The 17,670-nt window shown below is 33.5% G+C and overlaps 5 protein-coding genes across 5 annotated transcripts in view; 2 read left to right on the forward strand and 3 right to left on the reverse strand.

Annotated features, from left to right (window-relative positions):
- LOC108568284 (E3 ubiquitin-protein ligase MIB1) overlaps positions 1-3,827 on the reverse strand; it is a 207,570-nt gene extending 203,743 nt beyond the window's left edge. The window contains exons 1-3 of the mRNA XM_017929266.1: positions 3,613-3,827; positions 1,203-2,204; positions 528-1,136 (exon numbers count right to left, since the gene is read on the reverse strand). Of these exons, the coding sequence (XP_017784755.1) occupies positions 528-1,136; positions 1,203-2,204; positions 3,613-3,729 (1,728 nt within the window). The 5' untranslated portion in view covers positions 3,730-3,827. The remainder of the gene's footprint in view (positions 1-527; positions 1,137-1,202; positions 2,205-3,612) is intronic.
- Positions 3,828-4,483: 656 nt separating this feature from the next.
- LOC108568309 lies at positions 4,484-6,857 on the reverse strand. Its single transcript, XM_017929310.1, has 3 exons — positions 6,417-6,857; positions 6,086-6,354; positions 4,484-6,031 (listed from the first exon to the last, which is right to left on the reverse strand). The coding sequence occupies exons 1-3, from the start codon at positions 6,549-6,551 to the stop codon at positions 5,191-5,193; spliced, it is 1,245 nt and encodes a 414-aa protein (XP_017784799.1). The 5' UTR covers positions 6,552-6,857; the 3' UTR covers positions 4,484-5,190.
- Positions 6,858-6,970: 113 nt separating this feature from the next.
- LOC108568310 (protein transport protein Sec61 subunit beta) lies at positions 6,971-7,783 on the forward strand. Its single transcript, XM_017929311.1, has 3 exons — positions 6,971-7,130; positions 7,197-7,396; positions 7,622-7,783. Exons 1-3 carry the CDS (start codon positions 7,128-7,130, stop codon positions 7,707-7,709), a joined length of 291 nt encoding a protein of 96 aa, XP_017784800.1. The 5' UTR covers positions 6,971-7,127; the 3' UTR covers positions 7,710-7,783.
- Positions 7,784-10,932: 3,149 nt separating this feature from the next.
- On the forward strand, positions 10,933-13,198 carry LOC108568302 (xaa-Pro aminopeptidase 1). The gene is made up of 3 exons (XM_017929301.1): positions 10,933-11,056; positions 11,150-11,465; positions 11,591-13,198. The coding sequence occupies exons 2-3, from the start codon at positions 11,162-11,164 to the stop codon at positions 13,129-13,131; spliced, it is 1,845 nt and encodes a 614-aa protein (XP_017784790.1). The 5' UTR covers positions 10,933-11,056; positions 11,150-11,161; the 3' UTR covers positions 13,132-13,198.
- Positions 13,199-16,469: 3,271 nt separating this feature from the next.
- On the reverse strand, positions 16,470-17,467 carry LOC108568271 (glycine-rich cell wall structural protein 1-like). The gene is made up of 3 exons (XM_017929248.1): positions 17,450-17,467; positions 17,013-17,055; positions 16,470-16,947 (listed from the first exon to the last, which is right to left on the reverse strand). Exons 1-3 carry the CDS (start codon positions 17,453-17,455, stop codon positions 16,562-16,564), a joined length of 435 nt encoding a protein of 144 aa, XP_017784737.1. The 5' UTR covers positions 17,456-17,467; the 3' UTR covers positions 16,470-16,561.
- Positions 17,468-17,670: the final 203 nt, after the last annotated feature.

Genomic DNA, 17,670 nt, shown 5'->3' on the forward strand with positions numbered 1-17,670 from the left:
TATTATGGGAAATGTATTAAACTGAAACTGCTGTTTTAAATCAAAATTTATAACAAAACAAAATAATTCAATTACGTTTTGTACACTTCAAAGTGTAGTACTATAACATTTTGGCAAAACATACAAATACTTTACAGATTTAGTGTTATTTGAGAACACTTTTATTCATTATTAAATAAACCATTTGTTTTTTAATTAATGTATACAGAAAAGAATGATATTCTTACGTATATTTCATCCAGACAGAAAATAAAATATGTCACCTGTAAATGTAATGCAAGGTGAATCCTGATTTAATTTGTCCATTTCGCAGGAAGTGCATTATAAAATATGAAAATGCTCTAGTGGAAACATTTTTAATATGTTAAAGAGCGCGTTAGTCATATTTCATTAAAATCTTAGCAAACAAGATTGTAGACACAGTTTTGCCGCACTTTTTTGTTCTTAATCCTTTGTAATCAAGAAGATTAAATATTTTAAAAAGTTGAAGTCTATAAATTGTATTCAAAATAAAAAAAAAATCTGACCTGCAAACTTGGATGGCATCCTAGATCCAGAAGCATCTTAACCACTCCAATGTGTCCCTTATTGACCCCGATATGCAAAGCAGTTTGTCTGCGTTTGTTCCTGGCGTTTAAATCTGCCCCGGCGTGTGCGAGAAGTTGCATAACGCCTGGCTCATCTCCGAAGGCAGCGTGATGTACAGCCCTATCGCCGTCCGTATCCTCTATCTCAACATCAGCTTGGAATCGTAGAAGAACTGTTATGACTTCTAAATGACCATTTTGGCTTGCAGCTTGAAGAGCTGTATGGCCAGCAAATACGCCGTTCACATCGGGTCCGATACCAGCTCCGGCTGTATTACTCTGCTTCAGAACTTCCTCGCATTTCTGGGCGTCTCCATTTGCAGCCGATTTAACTAACTCTTCATTTACATCGCCGGAGACGTGAGTTTCAAACAGCTTCTTTAACAATGCGTTTAAACGTTCTCCGCTGGTAGCGCTGTGCATTGTCCCATCTTTACTAGCAAGTCTGGTAACTGCTAATGGATTGTAAGTCCAAGTGGTGTTGCAAACCTCAACTTTCAAATCGTTATCATTATATATCTGTTGGATGTGGCCGATCTTCCCAAGAGTCTGCAAACAGAAAGAAAATTAGAATAATGCTAAATGAGGATCAACGTGAATATAGTTTGTACTAACAGGTGTCATTCCATCTGCCCATTCTCCATGGCCCCTCTGCAACATTTTAATTCTCTCCAAATCTGAGCAAATCTGTACCACATCACCTACGGCAAACTGCTGTTGGGGCGTTTCGTTGTAACCTGCGCCATTCGTGGGCGTGACAACTTTTGTTAAAACAGCTGGATTAAAAGTCCAACGGTTTCCCGTATCATAAACAACTACGATGTCGTGATCCTCGTCAATTCCGACGACGGTGCCGATGCTATTCAAGCATTCATACATCCCGTCAGTCCATCCGCCATGACCGTGTTGCAAAGATTGCACAATTTCTATTTCTAAATCTATATTAACTTTATCTCCAATTTTCAAGCCTGGTGGACCTGTATGGCCTGGGCCCTGCTCGCCCAAGCACGGCAAATGATCACGATACACGGTCTGGCCTTTCGCATCATTGACAACTTTCAGATCGGCCATTCCTTCAAAACCGACACGGTACAGATTCTTGGAGCCATTATCCCATACGATGTAAGCAGCAGATCTTGGACTGGCAGCAGACCAATCTTGGAGATCCTGGACCTTTCCGCGACGTCCATTTCCTCCATCCTGATCCTCCCACTGCCAATCCACGCCACGCACCACCCTTGCCCCTGGGAAAATGCCTCTAATCGCGATCTTCTTACTCTTTCGTCGCGTGTCAAGGAATATCCTTTCGCTGCCCGGCGTCGTTATTCGGTAGAACCTGTGGCGCAGGTGATGCTTATCTCCATGGTAGCATACCGAACATAAATCATAGTTAGCACATTCGGCACATTTCCAACGGATGCCAAAGATAGGCTGCTGTCTGCAAGTATCACACATGGTTCCCTCATGTTTCACCCCGGTCGGTGCGCTATCTATGATACGTAAATCGTATTGACCTGAACAACGATAATTGGCTGCCGTTCCATTATCCCATACAACCACAACTTCATCTGGACTCTCAAAGTTGCGTACTGTTCCAACATGACCTTCACCGCCATCCTAAAAAAAAAATTACAAATATTAATATTATAATACAATACATGCAAAAAGATTTTAATCCTACTGTAATTAATTACTGATTATTGGATCTATGATTTTTATAACGCTGTATATAGTATTTTAACTATAGATAAAAATAATTTCAATGATAAAAGCATTTGTACTTATCAATCGTTTTGTCTTTAATATGATTAAATAAGTAATTTTTATATGTAACTGTTATTGTTATTATTTAAATAATAATACTTATGTTTTATAAACTGGGTTTTAGATAGATTTAAATTATCTAGTATTATATTGTACTGTTGTTATTATTTTCTATTTACTCAGTTAGATTATTTAGATATATGTATCCTTTGTTATTTTAATTTACTAGAAAATTAGAAATTTAGATAAAATTAGAAACATTCTATGAATCAAATTTTCAAAGTTATTATTATTATAATAAAGTAAACAAATGAAAGTTTTAAAAATCTATTTAAAAACTTTCATATTTTCTTAATTAAAAAATATACATGTACATCTTTATATTAATAATTTGGTTCAAAAACAAATAAAACAAGTGGACAAACGTTTTATTTTATTGAAACTATTCAAATTTAATTTTTCTTTTATTATTTTATAATAATAACAATAATTTATACAATTAGTCTCAGCTTTCCCACCTAACAATATTTATTGCAATCATCTATAAAAATAAATACATACACCAAAAATTAATTTTTATTAATTAAAGTCTATGGCTTCAGTCTACATTTAATACAGATAATCTATACATCAAATGTACAATTATATAATTCATAATGATCCTAAAATTAAGCAAAAATGATATATCACATTTAATGAAAATAAGTTAAACAATAATTGAAGCTTATATACATTATTCACATTTGTTGTTACTTTATTGTTTACATTTGGTAATTGGCAACACTAAAAATAGCTAACACCTTCAACTGCAATAGTATATATGAGTGATGAATATTATAACCGCTAAATTAAAATGTATTTTGTCACCAATAAACTATTATCTTGTATGTACAAGGAACATTTCAAATATTGTCAATAGTAAATTATAGTTAGTATTTACGATACTAAATGAAAATAAAATTTTCTACATTTTCTATATTATACATGATGTAATGTTATATCAACTGAGCCTCGTAGCAGAACTCACTCATTACTTAATAAGTGATCATAAAGTTTCATGAAATATATACAACAATTAATTTAATAACATTTTTCTTAATCTTTCATCATTCATACATTGATACCAATATTTACTGGAGGTAACAATAATAGAGAAATGTAATGTTAGTTGTATGATTGTAAACAATTATAAGGTACAATTAGAAATAAGAAAGTGCAAATCCCCTGCAACAACAAACTATCTGTTTTATGGGAACCTAACCTGTTTTCCCCATTTCCATCCAGGCCCCCGAATAACACGGGCCCCAACGCCTTCCATCATAACCCTCGTGGTCCTCGGGGCACCTGGGTTATTTCCAACAACAATCGAGATCTCCATCGCCGAAAAGTCTCAATATACAAAACAAACTCAAATGGAAAACATCACAAAAAAACAAAACCAACATTTATTTATGTACTTGAATCTTCCGCCAGCGATCGGCTCCAAACTTCAAAATGCATCGGTCATCATCGACACTATTTTGCCGCCAATTTTTAAAATACTTAAGTTTGGGCAGATTTACTTTAATACTTATAAAACATAAAAAAATGATTATAATTAGAAAGTAAACTAGGGTCAGTGTTCCATAAAATTTTATATATTCAAACAAAAAAACTAATATTTATTAATGTTCACAAGTTAAAGCCAAACACTTGGTTTTTATTTTAACGTGATAAAAGAAAAGTATAAATATAACCAATTTATATATAATTTAAAAACATATAAAATAAAATAACATTACAATAGATTGAATTATTTATCACTAATGCATATACAAAAAAAATAATTTAGAAATGGAAATGGTCGCTTACAATCTAAAACTTACGTCTTAATAAATTCGATTGGCAATGGTACAATACTGTTAAAATTGTTTTACAAAGATTCATACTACATTGAATTACATAAAGTAACTTAATGCCAAAGTTATTTATATAAAATCGATTCACTTGTCATGTTTATTTATCCCGAATTTCTAATTAAATTTAGACAACGCTCAACCCAGACCCAAACATATCCCATAAAAAAAGAAAAAAAAAACATCACTTATTTCCAAGCAAATTACTGTTCACAATAACTTCGCACATTTGTTGAATATTATATAATAGTAGTTTAATATATATCTAAGTTACTATAGACATATACATTTGACTAAATATAATAGTCACAGAGAAACACGTTTAAAAATTTCCAAGATGCGCAGCAATAAATCCGCATTATATATATATTAATAACAGTATTCTACAAAAAATCAATTGATGTAGCCACTAAAAAATCAAAATACTTATTTACAATAATTTGAAGTTACATTGGACAGTCTCATATAACAAATCTAAATCTTATTTCGATTTTTTCTTATTTTCTTAATTCATTTTAATTGTGTTTGTATTTTATACAGTGCACTTAACAACTATCACTTTTAGCAACAAATAAAAGAAACAAAACAATAACTTTACATCTTTTTTTTCTTTTGTACTTTATGCAAAGTTAGATTTTATATATATTTTTAATTGCGCAAATTGGCACAATTATGTTCCCTCAAAGATATACAGTAAACAAAGACAGTTTCAGCTAAATTCCATTAAACGTTTGGCTTTGATCGTTTCGATAAATTTTGATTGCCTATATCACAAGCTGATAGAATTAATATTATAAATAAAATATAGCTTTGAGGAACATGATTAAATTATTTGTACTCTACAAGATCAAATTATTAAATTAGTAAGATTTACAATATTGCACAATAAACCATATTCTCCTACATATAATTTCGAATAAAATAAATAAATATTTAAACTAATATTAATGTCCCATTTTCGTGCAATGCGAATGCAAATAACCGGGACTTTTAAAGCTTCTGTTGCACATTTTGCATTTAAAACTGCGCTTCTTGAACTGCTCCATGAGTTGAGGATTGATGAAAGGTTGCCCTCTTGTTCTGCACTTTAAGCTATTTGGAGAGATTGTTTTACCTTTTCTGCTTGTGAACTGTTGCAGCAGATCCAAGCTGGACGGACCCATTAGCCTATTGTTGTTTATTGTAGATACCACCTCCTGTCTTTCAGGAACTGATTGACTTTTTGTGAGGTAAGTTTCAAAGTCTACAAACTCACTTTGCTTAGAGACAGCATCTTCATCATAGCAAGTCTGCACAAACTCTGTTGGCAGATAATCATAATCACTCTCATCAGTAAATTCTGTTTTGATTTTGATGTCTGGCTCTATTATCAGTTCTTCAAAGTTTTTGGTTTCCTTGCTCCACAATCTCTTGTCTTCTTCCTCATCAAATGCATTAAACATATCATCATCATCACTGGACTCAAACTGATGCTCATTTATCACAGATAATATTGTCTCTCTATAGTCAGTAAAATCTGTATAGAAGAATGTTTTTGAGAAATCCTCCAGTTTATCCAATGGTGTAATGTCATTAAAATCCCTTGTTGGGTTACAGATTTTGTAACCAAAATCATAATCTTTTATAAACACTAGCAGATCTTTCAAACCTCCTTTGCTTTTACTTGTTTGTTGAGAATTTGTTTCATGCTTATTTTTATTAGATAGAAGCTTCTTCAACAGACTGCACCTTTGGCCTTTACTCACCCTCTTTTTCTTAACTCTGTGTGTTATAATACTTCTAGATCTAAAACAGAACAGAACAATAAGAGAAAGTTCAATAATTTAAGTGGTTAATTACATTGTACTGATGGGATAGTCACTTGGCTCAGTGATTTCTGAGTTCAATTGGTTTTCTAATTTGATTTTTGGTATAGGTGAGATAGCAATCTTGAGTTCAGAATTAACAAATTTCTCTTTTGGGAAATCTGCAACACCTATCAATTCTGTCAAGTAACCCTGCAATAGTTGGTCAGATTTTCTGCACATATTTTGAAAAACATATGAGACCCTCAGCTTTTTGACACAGGACATACAAATCCTTGTCGAGAGGTCTTGATTGCTGATAACCTAGAACAAAAGAATGATAGCAGTGTAAGAGAGAAAGTTGATCTATTTAGAAATTTTATTACCATGTTTGTGCATAGCTTCAATTTATCACTGAATTTAACTAAATCATAGTCTGCACTGTGTAAATCAACCAATTTCTCGTCGGATTTCACGCAAATTCGACAGAACTTCGTCAGATAATACATGGTTGAAACCATAATTCGAGTTTTTTCAACTCAGTAATTTTCCCAAATGTCAATCATTACTATCATATGTCAAAATGTCACCTGTCAACTCTTGTCGGCTGTTGGACATAATCCCACCGCAAAATAACAACAACAATGTAACCAACGTAAGAGATTCGAAAATAGACTGAATCGAATTGACCGAATTCTTATCGTTTCATACAGCCAATGATGCAAACTGAAAAACCCTAGCACTAGTGAATGCTGTTCATCGATTATCACTTGGTTTGCATGTATTTTGCAATTTTCCCCTAAAATTATAAATGCCATTTATTTTCGTTTACTTTTTGTGTGCTTTGGTGGGGGTCAAACGTGTCAACAAAGCCGAAATATCTAACTGTAAATGCCAAGAGTTGGTTGAACTGCCAACGCTGCCAACACTGCTGTGACTGGTGGTGACGTATGCCAACGTGTCAGCTTGTGGAAACGCAGCGAAAGCCACACGTAGCTTTTTCTATTATTATAAATTGAGTTGTGCAGTAGTGCGGACGTGCATAAGAGACAAAGTTTCATTCTAATATACTATATAGTTAAATTTAATTTAACACAATGGTACGTAGTTATTACTCTTAAAGAATTTAATTTTCATTCATTGATTTTTATATTTCTCCATTATAGCCTGCTCCAGCAAGCTCAACATCTGTTGGTGCATCCACCAGGTCTCCTTCAAAGGCTGCTGCCCCCAGGTCTGCAGCTGGAGGCACTGTAAGGCAAAGGAAAACCACAACCACCACAGCTGCTAGGAGTCGCAATCCAGGTGCAGCTAGCACTGGTGGTATGTGGAGGTTCTACACTGATGACTCCCCAGGAATCAAAGTGTAAGTAAAATATGGATGTTTTATTTCAACTATTTGAAGCATATGGATCTTAATATTATCAGAGAAGAACTTAAATCATAATTGAATACAAAAATAATAAAATTTATAATCCTAACATTTAATGAGCTGATTTAATTGTTATCCATATTGTAACATCTTTAAAATATTTAAGAAACTACAATCTGCAAAATTTCATTCATTAATATCTTCTTTTAAATATTTCAGTGGTCCAGTTCCAGTTCTTGTGATGTCTCTTCTGTTCATTGCATCTGTCTTCATGTTACACATCTGGGGCAAATACACAAGATCGTAAAGGAAGTAAAAAATTAATACCATTCCATTCTGTTATTAATTTTCTTTTTGTTATTTGGTACCCTTCATTATTTATGCATTTATAAGCGTAAATATCAAATAAGTTTTATTTACATTTTATAAGCAAAATAAATACTATTTATAATGTAATTTAATTTAATGTATTCAAAACTGAATATGACTTTCAAATATGTGCATCAACATGTATCATTTATATATATAAAAACAAAACTGAAAATAACATGTATTATCTTTTTTTCTACTTTTCTAAGTAAATATTTCATAGATACTTGTGATTCCATTTTTATACAAATTGAAACTCAGTGTCTAATGATCTATAATATTTTCCGAAATAAATCATTATACATATGATATTCAATCATAGATAGACTTAGTTTTTTTTACTCATGGAATAATATCACTTTCACTTTTTTACGGTTAACATCACTTACTTTTGGTTCCGTAATTATAATTATACATATTTGTAGTCAATATTTTTCTGAACCTGACTTTAATATTACATTATTTACTAAACAAAACGTCAGTTAGTTATTGTTTCAAGATCAAACATTTTGATATTTATTAAAAACAAGACTATTATTTAATATGATATATAGACTCAAATATGTTTTTGTTTTCAACGTGGTTCGTGTCTCAAAGTAATTTTCTTTTCCGGTTGGTTAAGTAATTATATTGAGATTAAATGCACACAATACTTATATAATTACAATAATACATTTACTAATAGAACAACGAAATTTTATTTTCAAATATAATTAATTGACGTGCAAGCTTCATTATAAACATTGAGTGTAGTATAATTTAAGTCTTGAATTAACATTAAAAATACATATACCTAAAAATTGATTTGTCATATTTAAACATATATACTATATATAGATTACCCATATATTGAAACACTTTTGGCTTAATGTGAGGTAAAATTAACATGTTTTTAACTTTATATTTTCTTTAATATCAATAGTTTTTTTTTATTTGCAACAAGAAACTCCTGCTAAATTTCAACTTTGTATATATCTGTTTTAAGTGGTTTTATGATGATTACAGTTCAATTGGGCAACATAGCGTCTATGTTCCTCTGGTTATAACTTTCGCTGTCATTTATTTCGCCTAATGATAGCCGATTTTATAGTTTACAAACGTGCAAAAGTATTTGCGTCTCAGTTTTTTTTTTGAAAACAAAATAGCCCTATATTTGAGCGGAAAACCAATCTTGGCTATTGTTAGAGCACTCGAACACCTTAATGTAAATAATTTTTTCGTGTATCGAACCATAGCACGTTATAACGAAACTGGCAGTGTTGCAAAACGCTATGGTGGTGGTCGGAAAAAACTGCATCTACGACAGAAGTGGTTCGGAAAGTTAAGGCTAAAATTGAACGAAATCCCCGACTCAGCGAAAGGCAGCTGGCTGCTCAGCTGAACATATCGAAATCAACCATGCAACGAATACTCAAAGTGAATAATTACAACCCTATTTCTGCTACCATTTCGGTTTTTTTATACAGGTATAGTGGAACCTCGCTTAACGAGCATAATCCGTTCCGTCCGCTATAAATAAAGATTACAAAAACAACCGAAAATAGTTAATATATTCAAAAATACACATAACATATGTACAAAACTTTTAAAAATAATGTAGCAGGCGCGCAATCCGGAACTTCACCACATCACTCTTTATGTGAAACGTCGCTCGTTAAGCGTGTCATTTTCTTATATTTTATTTTGCTCGTTAAGCACAATTCTTGTTATGCCTTGCCTTTGCGTTATTGAACTAAAGTGCGATCAAATTCAAAATGCATATTTTGATTTGTTTTGTGCATCAATTGATAAGGAAAGGATGTTCATAATTATGTATGATTAAATTATATTGTCTAAGAGTTGTGCGATCGCATAATATTGCCATCGTTGTGGAGTCTCAATAGTTGGGAATTTAATTAAATTTGTTTGGTTTTAGATATTTTTATTCGTTACTTGGTCGATTTAAGATTTATCTGAGACTATGCACATCATATTAAGATTCTTATAAGACTATGTTCGTTTTATTAAGGTTTTACTGAGACTAATTCTAAATATTTATTCTACTTACAAAGTTAATTCTTATTAATACGGGGTGGGAGTTCTGATTGGGAGTAGGGCTTGTATATATTGATGATCAAGCGTTCCCACGGGTTTCGGCCTTGGTGTTTTTGTTTATTATAAAACCGGAACAAAATCCTATGCATTTGTTTATATGAAAAAGATGATCGATTACGATTGTACGTGTAACAATCATTATGTGTTTATAATAAGAACTTGAATTTGGAGTAAAGGTATAGGAGTATCAATGGGAATGTTTACGCTTGGCCCCCTTTGTTTATATTAAAGTGTATAGAACCGGGATCACGGTAGAGATTCTATTATGCTGATGTATATGTTTATATAAGAATGCGACTAAGATTCGCCGTCGATGTCTCTAGTTCGTTAATACACTATATTAATAATAACAATTATAATAATAATGGTTGGACACAACATTGTAAACAGTTTGGCAATCAAGCCCCGGATAAATTAATGAGAAGATAAGTCTCTGATATAAATAGACAGGTGTTTGAAAAATAGAACAATTTAAGAGTGGAGAGTAATGAGTGAATGAATGATATTCCTATGTTTTTATAAGAAAAATATTTCTAATAAGATTATAATTATTATTATTGAACATAATTTCTTCTTCAGTCTATACGCACACATTTCTGGACATAGGCTTTTTCCATTTGCTTCTATGACGATCTCTCGTATGCAGACTATGCAATTTTAATATCAATTAATTAGTATTATTTATACTATATATCATCTTCGTTCGTGACGATTATTTTTTTAGTTGTTGCATATCGTTATTTCATTAGCATAATTTCTTATTCCATTGTTTTGGCAATAGTGTTTGACTTAAAAAAACTTGTAATTCAACTTGTTTTATTTAATTTAAATGAATAGCAGTTTTATTATTCTACTTATTTTCATATATCAATATTAAATTTTATAGTTACACGCAACCAAATATACATATTGGTAAGTGGATGGAAAGTAATATGCAGGATATGAAGTTATTACAATTGTATTTTGTGGATATTTTCATTACGATATTGTATTGAACTTGTTTATCAAAATACATGGGTTAAGTACGTTTCGAGTAAACAAATGTAAAAATAGAAACATCTTACTTCTTGCTGTCAATGTATCCACTGTTGTTCTCTGTCATTTTTAATCATCAGTCTACAAATATTTTTTTATATTAACAATTTGCTTGAAACGTGATATTAAATTACGCTTGCGAGCGTTTTATCAAAGGTGGGAAATTTTAATTGAATAACATGATATGAACTTATCATTATTTTATCAAACACTTGAACAATATATAAATAACATTCTCATTTGCTGTAGGAGTTAGTCAATATGTCACAACCCAAATCTACAACAGCTCTGCTGTTGAGCCTTCGGGCTCACATGCAGAAATTGAAAGAGCCTTTGAGTGCATATATTGTACCATCAGCAGATGCCCATGCTAGTGAATATTTGGCAGAATGTGATAAAAGGAGAGCATTCATTTCTGGTTTTACTGGATCTGCTGGAACTGCAATTGTAACACAAAATCATGCTTGCATGTGGACAGATGGCAGGTACTACCTGCAAGCTTCAGAGGAGATGGATTCCAATTGGAAACTGATGAAGGAGGGTGTCCCTTCAACTCCATCTCAAGGTACTAATTAATATAATTCTTTCAAAGTAATGTATAATTAAATTTGATTTTTTTTTGTATAATATTTTGTACTTTTGCCTGTAAATACCTTATCTATGTTTGTATATAGATTTATATTATTTTAGGTACTTGGTTGTCAACATCTTTGCCAAGTGGATCTACTGTAGGTGTAGACCCAAATTTAATAAGTTACAACAGATGGTTACCACTGAGAGAGCAATTAGAATCTGCTGGTCACAAATTAATTCCGGTTGAGACGAATTTAATTGATTTGGTTTGGGACAATAAGCCATCAGCCCCTCTTAATCCTGTTCTACCACTGCCATTAATGTACACCGGCCTGAAAATCGGCGACAAATTGAAAGCAGTACGCGAGAAGATGCGAGAGAAAAACGCGTCTATTGTTGTTCTGACGTTCTTAGATGAAATCGCTTGGTTCTTAAATTTGCGTGGCTCTGATATTGAATTCAATCCGGTGTTTTTCTCTTATGTCATCATTAAAGAGAATAGTTTCACTGTTTTCATGGACCCAAAGCAATATACACCAACCGTTGAGGAACATCTGAAAGAGGAAGTTGGAAATGAAAAATTTGTTATTAAAAATTATGATACAATTAAGGAAGTTTTAAAGGAAAACATGGAAGGTCTTGCAGGAAAGGTATGGGTATCCAACCAAGCTAATTATTCCATCTTCAGCGTAATTCCAAAGAAGTCTATAATCGATGAGAACACCCCTGTGCAATTATTTAAGGCTATTAAGAATCCCGTCGAAAGACAAGGGATGAGGAATGCGCATATAAAAGATGGTGTCGCCTTATGTTCTTATTTCTCCTGGTTAGAGAAGAATGTTAGTTCCGAAACAATTACAGAAATTTCAGGAGCAAACAAACTCGAAGCTTTTAGAGCTGAGCAAAACGATTATGTTGGACCCAGTTTCGATACTATAAGCTCCGTTGGTCCACACGGTGCGATAATCCACTACAAACCTACAAGCCATTCTGATATTCAAATCAAAACTAATTGCATTTACCTGTGCGACTCTGGTGGCCAATACAAAGATGGTACCACCGATGTTACCAGAACTATGCATTTTGGAACTCCCACTGAATACGAAAGAGAGTGTTTCACAAGAGTACTTAAAGGTCAAATCAATTTGGGTACAAGTGTTTTTCCGACTAAAATCAAAGGCAATTGCTTAGATGCTTTTGCAAGGAAATTCCTTTGGGATGTCGGTTTGGATTACGCCCATGGAACTGGACACGGCATTGGTTCCTATTTGAACGTTCACGAAGGCCCGATGGAAGTTTCCTGGAGAACAACTAAGGATGATCCAGGTCTAGAAGCTGGTATGTTCATTTCAAATGAACCAGGATTTTACGAAGATGGGAAATTTGGAATTAGAATCGAAGATATTGTTGAAATCGTAGTAGCCACCCCACCGCATAATTTCAATAACAGAGGTTATTTGACATTCGATACAATTACTTTGGCGCCAATTCAAACTAAAATGATCAGAGTTGATATGTTAACAGAGAAGGAATTAGGTCATCTGAATAGATATCACAAGAAATGCCGGGATATTTTGGGACCAATTTTGGAACAACAAGGGAAAACTGATGTGAAGGAATGGCTTTGGAAAGAGACGGAACCTCTTGTAGCATCATAAATTGTTTTATTATTTTTTGTGTTAAATTTATTGATTATTAAATTGATTATTTCGCTTTGCATTTAAACTTGTGCAACTTTTTTATTCTTCAATCCTTTCTTCGTTAGTTGGCTACTCTTCTGTTTCTTCAAGCTAATTTCGGATTGTTTTAGTTTGGCTTTCTCTTTGCGATTGTGTATTAAAATGAGTTTTTCAGCAAAGGCAACTAAAATTTCATAAAATTCGAGAAAGGTTAATTGATAATTAATGTTCACTAAATATCCATCGCATTTAATCATTGGACATATCTTCGTGATACACCCAATTGCTTTCTTGATTCCTAATTTGCGAAATACCTTCAAATCTTTGTAGAACATATCACTTTCTATAGGATATGCGGGCTGTTCGCGATTTGGTTCACCTATATCAGGTTCATCATCTTGAAAGGTCAAGTGTTATATTTTTAAAAGTTGTTTGTTGTTTAATGTTTATATTGACTTATTACCTATTAAATATACGAAATTGGATCCAGTACATACAGCATTTATTCCATTTTTAATAACAACTGATTTCTCTGGAGTCGGATCCAATAAATAACATACGGGATGTTTGTACTTTTGAACACAACAACGACGAATCAACTTTCTTACCGTATGAGGTTCTCCTAATCCTCTGTAGAGTTGATAAATCGCGTTTATTGGTAGCAAGTTTTTATACTTGAATAAACATTGCCCTAAAATATGAACATTTAAAGATACATAATTACATTTGTCCTTGTGTTGTTAATATGAACCTTCGAATTTTGCTGTTTGGTTGGGTATTATATAATCTTTGATAAAGTCAAGTAGCATATGAGCAAATATGCCTGATCCTCGATGTTCTTCGAAGTATAATTGACTTTGATATCGATGGTAAATGAAGCATAATATAGAATGCAAGAATTGCCAAAAATAGATTGGTTCAAATGGGTAATGATCCGATTCTAGTCCATTGTAATCATAGTCGTGCAAGAGCACATCGGTAGTTATTAAAGATATGTTGTGTTTATGGACCCTAAAATCTCTATACATTTGCCATAGAAATAATCTGGTCATAACAGGTTTGCATCTTCTGTTATCGGATGTCAAATTTGCATATTTGTAGTACAAGTTTTCCAAAAGCGAGTAATGTTTCAATATGTTATTGCGCAATTTCTTTTCTTCGAACAGACAATCCAAAGGTTGTTCGATGTCATTTTCACAATCACCCATTAATGATTCCTTACTTGTAACAAATAGATTCCACATGGATTGCGGAAGTTTAATGTCCTCTAAGTGGGGATTACCTTCGTTCACCTGTGCAGCCAGCTTTGATATATGGTATGACAAATCTATTTCTGTTCCAGATCCGTGGATGGGAAATTCCATAGGGCAACATTTCGGATCAATGTGTGGAAACATTGTCTCCAATTTATTCATTTTGATTTTTGATTTTACTTTCAAATCATCCTTAGTCTTGGAAAGTTTGAAATGCATCGTTGTTCCGGACAATCCTTTCGAATTGACAGACATTCTTTGGGAAATAAATCGTGATCGATGGACGGGCGCATCCTGATCGAATAAGGGATTCCTTTCCATTGTAATTCCATTACCACATACTACGATTCCAGCACCGTCTTTCATGTTACTATTGAAATGTGATGCGAGTTTGGATCCTTCCATGCCAAATTGTATTATGCCTAGACCTTGACGTTGTCCATTAGCCCAATCTCCTTGGTAGCTGTTCTCTATGTTAAGAGCTAATCCTTTAGTTATACAAGCGTTCCAAGTGTATTCGCCATAGCCATGCGGTACTCCATCCTGCCAATCACCTCTGTAAAACTGGGAATATGTGAGTGTTATTGTATTGTATTTTATTATTGAAACAAACATCATTATTGTAAAAATAAATTGTCCCGAGTCCGTGAATTTTACCATTTTGCCAGTCACCATTGTAGATTGTGTGATTTGGGTACTTTCTGAAACCGATTCCATGTTTCCGGTCTTCCCACCAATTTCCATCATAATAGTTACTAGGTCCATAAAACAACCACCCTTTACCTACAAAATATTTAATTTTTGATTAGCATTTAAGAAATAATTAACATAGATTACCATTTTTTCTGCCGCTTTTCCAATTTCCACTATAAATCATTGTTGAATTATTTGGGTAAAACGACCCAAGTCCATGTAAATATCCTTTACAAAATTGTCCTTTGTAATAACTTTCTTCTGGATAAATCAACGTTCCGAACCCACACATTTCGCCTTGGCAAAACTCACCCTAAATAGGAGTGAAGGAGTATTGTATTATAAACAATTAGTGTCAAGTATAAAATACCTCATAAGAAGCACCGTCTGGCCAGCGAAAGATTCCTTTCCCATCCATAGTTTTGTTTTTAATAGGACCAATGTAAGTGCACCCATTTTTAAATAATATATGAGCAAATTCATCCTCATTTCGCACGAACCAACTCATCATTGTATCGTAAGAAGACACGGATTGTTCAGGTTTATCCTCCTGAAAATATATAGTTTATACAATAGCTTCTGATGTGTATTATTTTGATTTACAGAATTATCATTTTCTTCGATAACAGGAAGAGAATTTTGAAGGCTACTTTTAATCCTGCTACCTTTATCGCTCTTGGTTAAAGATTGTGATTTGGAAAGTTTTGCTGCAAGTTTGCTACTAGACGTTTTACTATTAATTGTTTGATCGCCTAAAACAAAATAAATGTTAATAATTTAATAAGTTAATAGTTTAACTATCAGTACTTTTTTCAGTAGACGGAACTTCTTGAACTGAAGGAACCCCTGAAGTATCTCTACTTTTCACGATTTCTTCGTCGCTGTCCATTGATATAGGAGGAGAAACGGTCTGCCATTCATCCACTATATACTGAAGCATTTCATTATAAAAATATAACATCAATTCGTTCTTGTAGTTAATTTCTTTTCTTCGTGGAATCTGGGCTACAGTTTCCTGTCCGACTCTAGTTGACCGTCTATGTCTTGCTACATATTCTGCACTAGTGAGAAAGATATTCCGCAGTTCCGTTTCGGTGATCGAGACTTCATCGAAGGACATATTTGTAATAATAATAATAAGAAATATAGATTTGTCAGATTATATTTTTGACAAACAACAGCTTTAGCTTTTATCTGCGCACTTTGATTTGCATATATATACCCGGCGGTTCCGCCAATTTAAACTTTATCAAATAATGGTCGTTTTATGGTGAATAAAGTTAACATATTTTAATGATACAAAAAGATTTATTTTACATCATTTACATAGTATTTACAAGACAAAATTGAAAGAAAAGGAAAAAAGTGCTGTTCATTGATTCGTATTTCTTTGATTATTTTTTTTTATAATTTTTTAAATATCACGCAAGAAGTTGGGGGCATCATATGAAGTGGTTTGTGGTTTACCACCATCCGCCGCCACCGCCGGATTTCCATCCGCTGCCACCGGAAGACCAACCGCCCCCGCCGCCGGATTTCCAGCCACCCCCATAGCCGCCTCCATAACCACCTCCGAATCCACCGCCGCCTCCGTGGCCGAATCCGCCGCCACCGCCGCCGGATGGTACGATAACCTTGATCACTTTCACAGTGCTACCACCTCCGTATCCACCGCCGCCTCCGTATCCACCTCCATATCCACCGCCGCCTCCAAGACCGCCGCCGGACCATCCACCACCTCCGCCGCCCAACTTCCAGCCGCCTCCGCCGCTAGACCAACCGCCGCCGCCGGACCTCCAACCACCGCCGCCGCCGCCCCCAGACCATCCGCCGGAGCTGATGTAGCCAGCTAAAATTGAATTACAATAATTAATTATGAGAAAACATGATAATAACTTCATAGATATTAATTACCTTGGGCTGCAGCAACGGCTAATACCAATAAGCAAACGAAGACCTGAAAATGATGAAAATGTTAAGTTACTAAGAGATTATATATTCCTTGAATTTAAATAGTGCAATTCTGATTTTTTCAAGCGTCTGCAATAATTGCAACAATTTGTATTCTACTTTCATTAGATTTTGTTTCCAAACAAGATTTAAATTGTTGTTTTCGTCTCATTACACTGTCTCATGTTTATTTTTTAGCAAATCAAATGAGATTGTTTGTTAGTATTGACCAAATTAACTATCTTCATGAAATAACTATTTGTTAATCACAAAAAGTTATAAGATTAATGTTCACAAAAGAAACACAAAATAAACTTTGTTGCACTTCGAAAGTCAATGTAAAGTGTTAATGAAGAAAGACTTTATAAACAAATCGAATGGTGTGTAGTGGATGTATTTACCTTCATGTTAAAATACACAAAAGGTGACTGACTTAACAAACCCTGCTGCGGATCTTATATATACCAAAACTGCGAACCTTGGAGTACCCAAATACCCTTTCTCCAAATCCCCCGCACGGACGGATTCATCATCGCTCGATCTCTTCGCTTTTAACGTTATTATATCACATATAATTATACTTTAGCCATGAAAGAAGCAGTACAGGTTTTTCGTAACCAAA

This window comes from Nicrophorus vespilloides, unplaced genomic scaffold (genome assembly GCF_001412225.1).
Source record: "Nicrophorus vespilloides isolate i.1.1-1 unplaced genomic scaffold, Nicve_v1.0, whole genome shotgun sequence".
In the NCBI taxonomy this organism is placed as follows: Eukaryota; Metazoa; Arthropoda; class Insecta; order Coleoptera; family Silphidae; genus Nicrophorus; species Nicrophorus vespilloides.

Bases quoted from the DNA above. Each gene is read 5' to 3' on its own strand.
- LOC108568309 (XM_017929310.1), bottom strand. From the start codon at position 6,551: ATGGTTTCAACCATGTATTATCTGACGAAGTTCTGTCGAATTTGCGTG. The intron at 6,355-6,416 runs GTAATAAAATTT...CTTTTGTTCTAG, and splicing joins TGAAGCTATGCACAAACATG to GTTATCAGCAATCAAGACCT. The intron at 6,032-6,085 runs GTAATTAACCAC...GTTCTGTTTTAG, and splicing joins GACTATCCCATCAGTACAAT to ATCTAGAAGTATTATAACAC.
- LOC108568302 (XM_017929301.1), top strand. From the start codon at position 11,162: ATGTCACAACCCAAATCTACAACAGCTCTGCTGTTGAGCCTTCGGGCT. The intron at 11,466-11,590 runs GTACTAATTAAT...ATATTATTTTAG, and splicing joins CCCTTCAACTCCATCTCAAG to GTACTTGGTTGTCAACATCT.
- LOC108568271 (XM_017929248.1), bottom strand. The intron at 16,948-17,012 runs GTAATTAATATC...ATTCAATTTTAG, and splicing joins AGCCGTTGCTGCAGCCCAAG to CTGGCTACATCAGCTCCGGC.
- LOC108568310 (XM_017929311.1), top strand. The intron at 7,397-7,621 runs GTAAGTAAAATA...TAAATATTTCAG, and splicing joins GACTCCCCAGGAATCAAAGT to TGGTCCAGTTCCAGTTCTTG.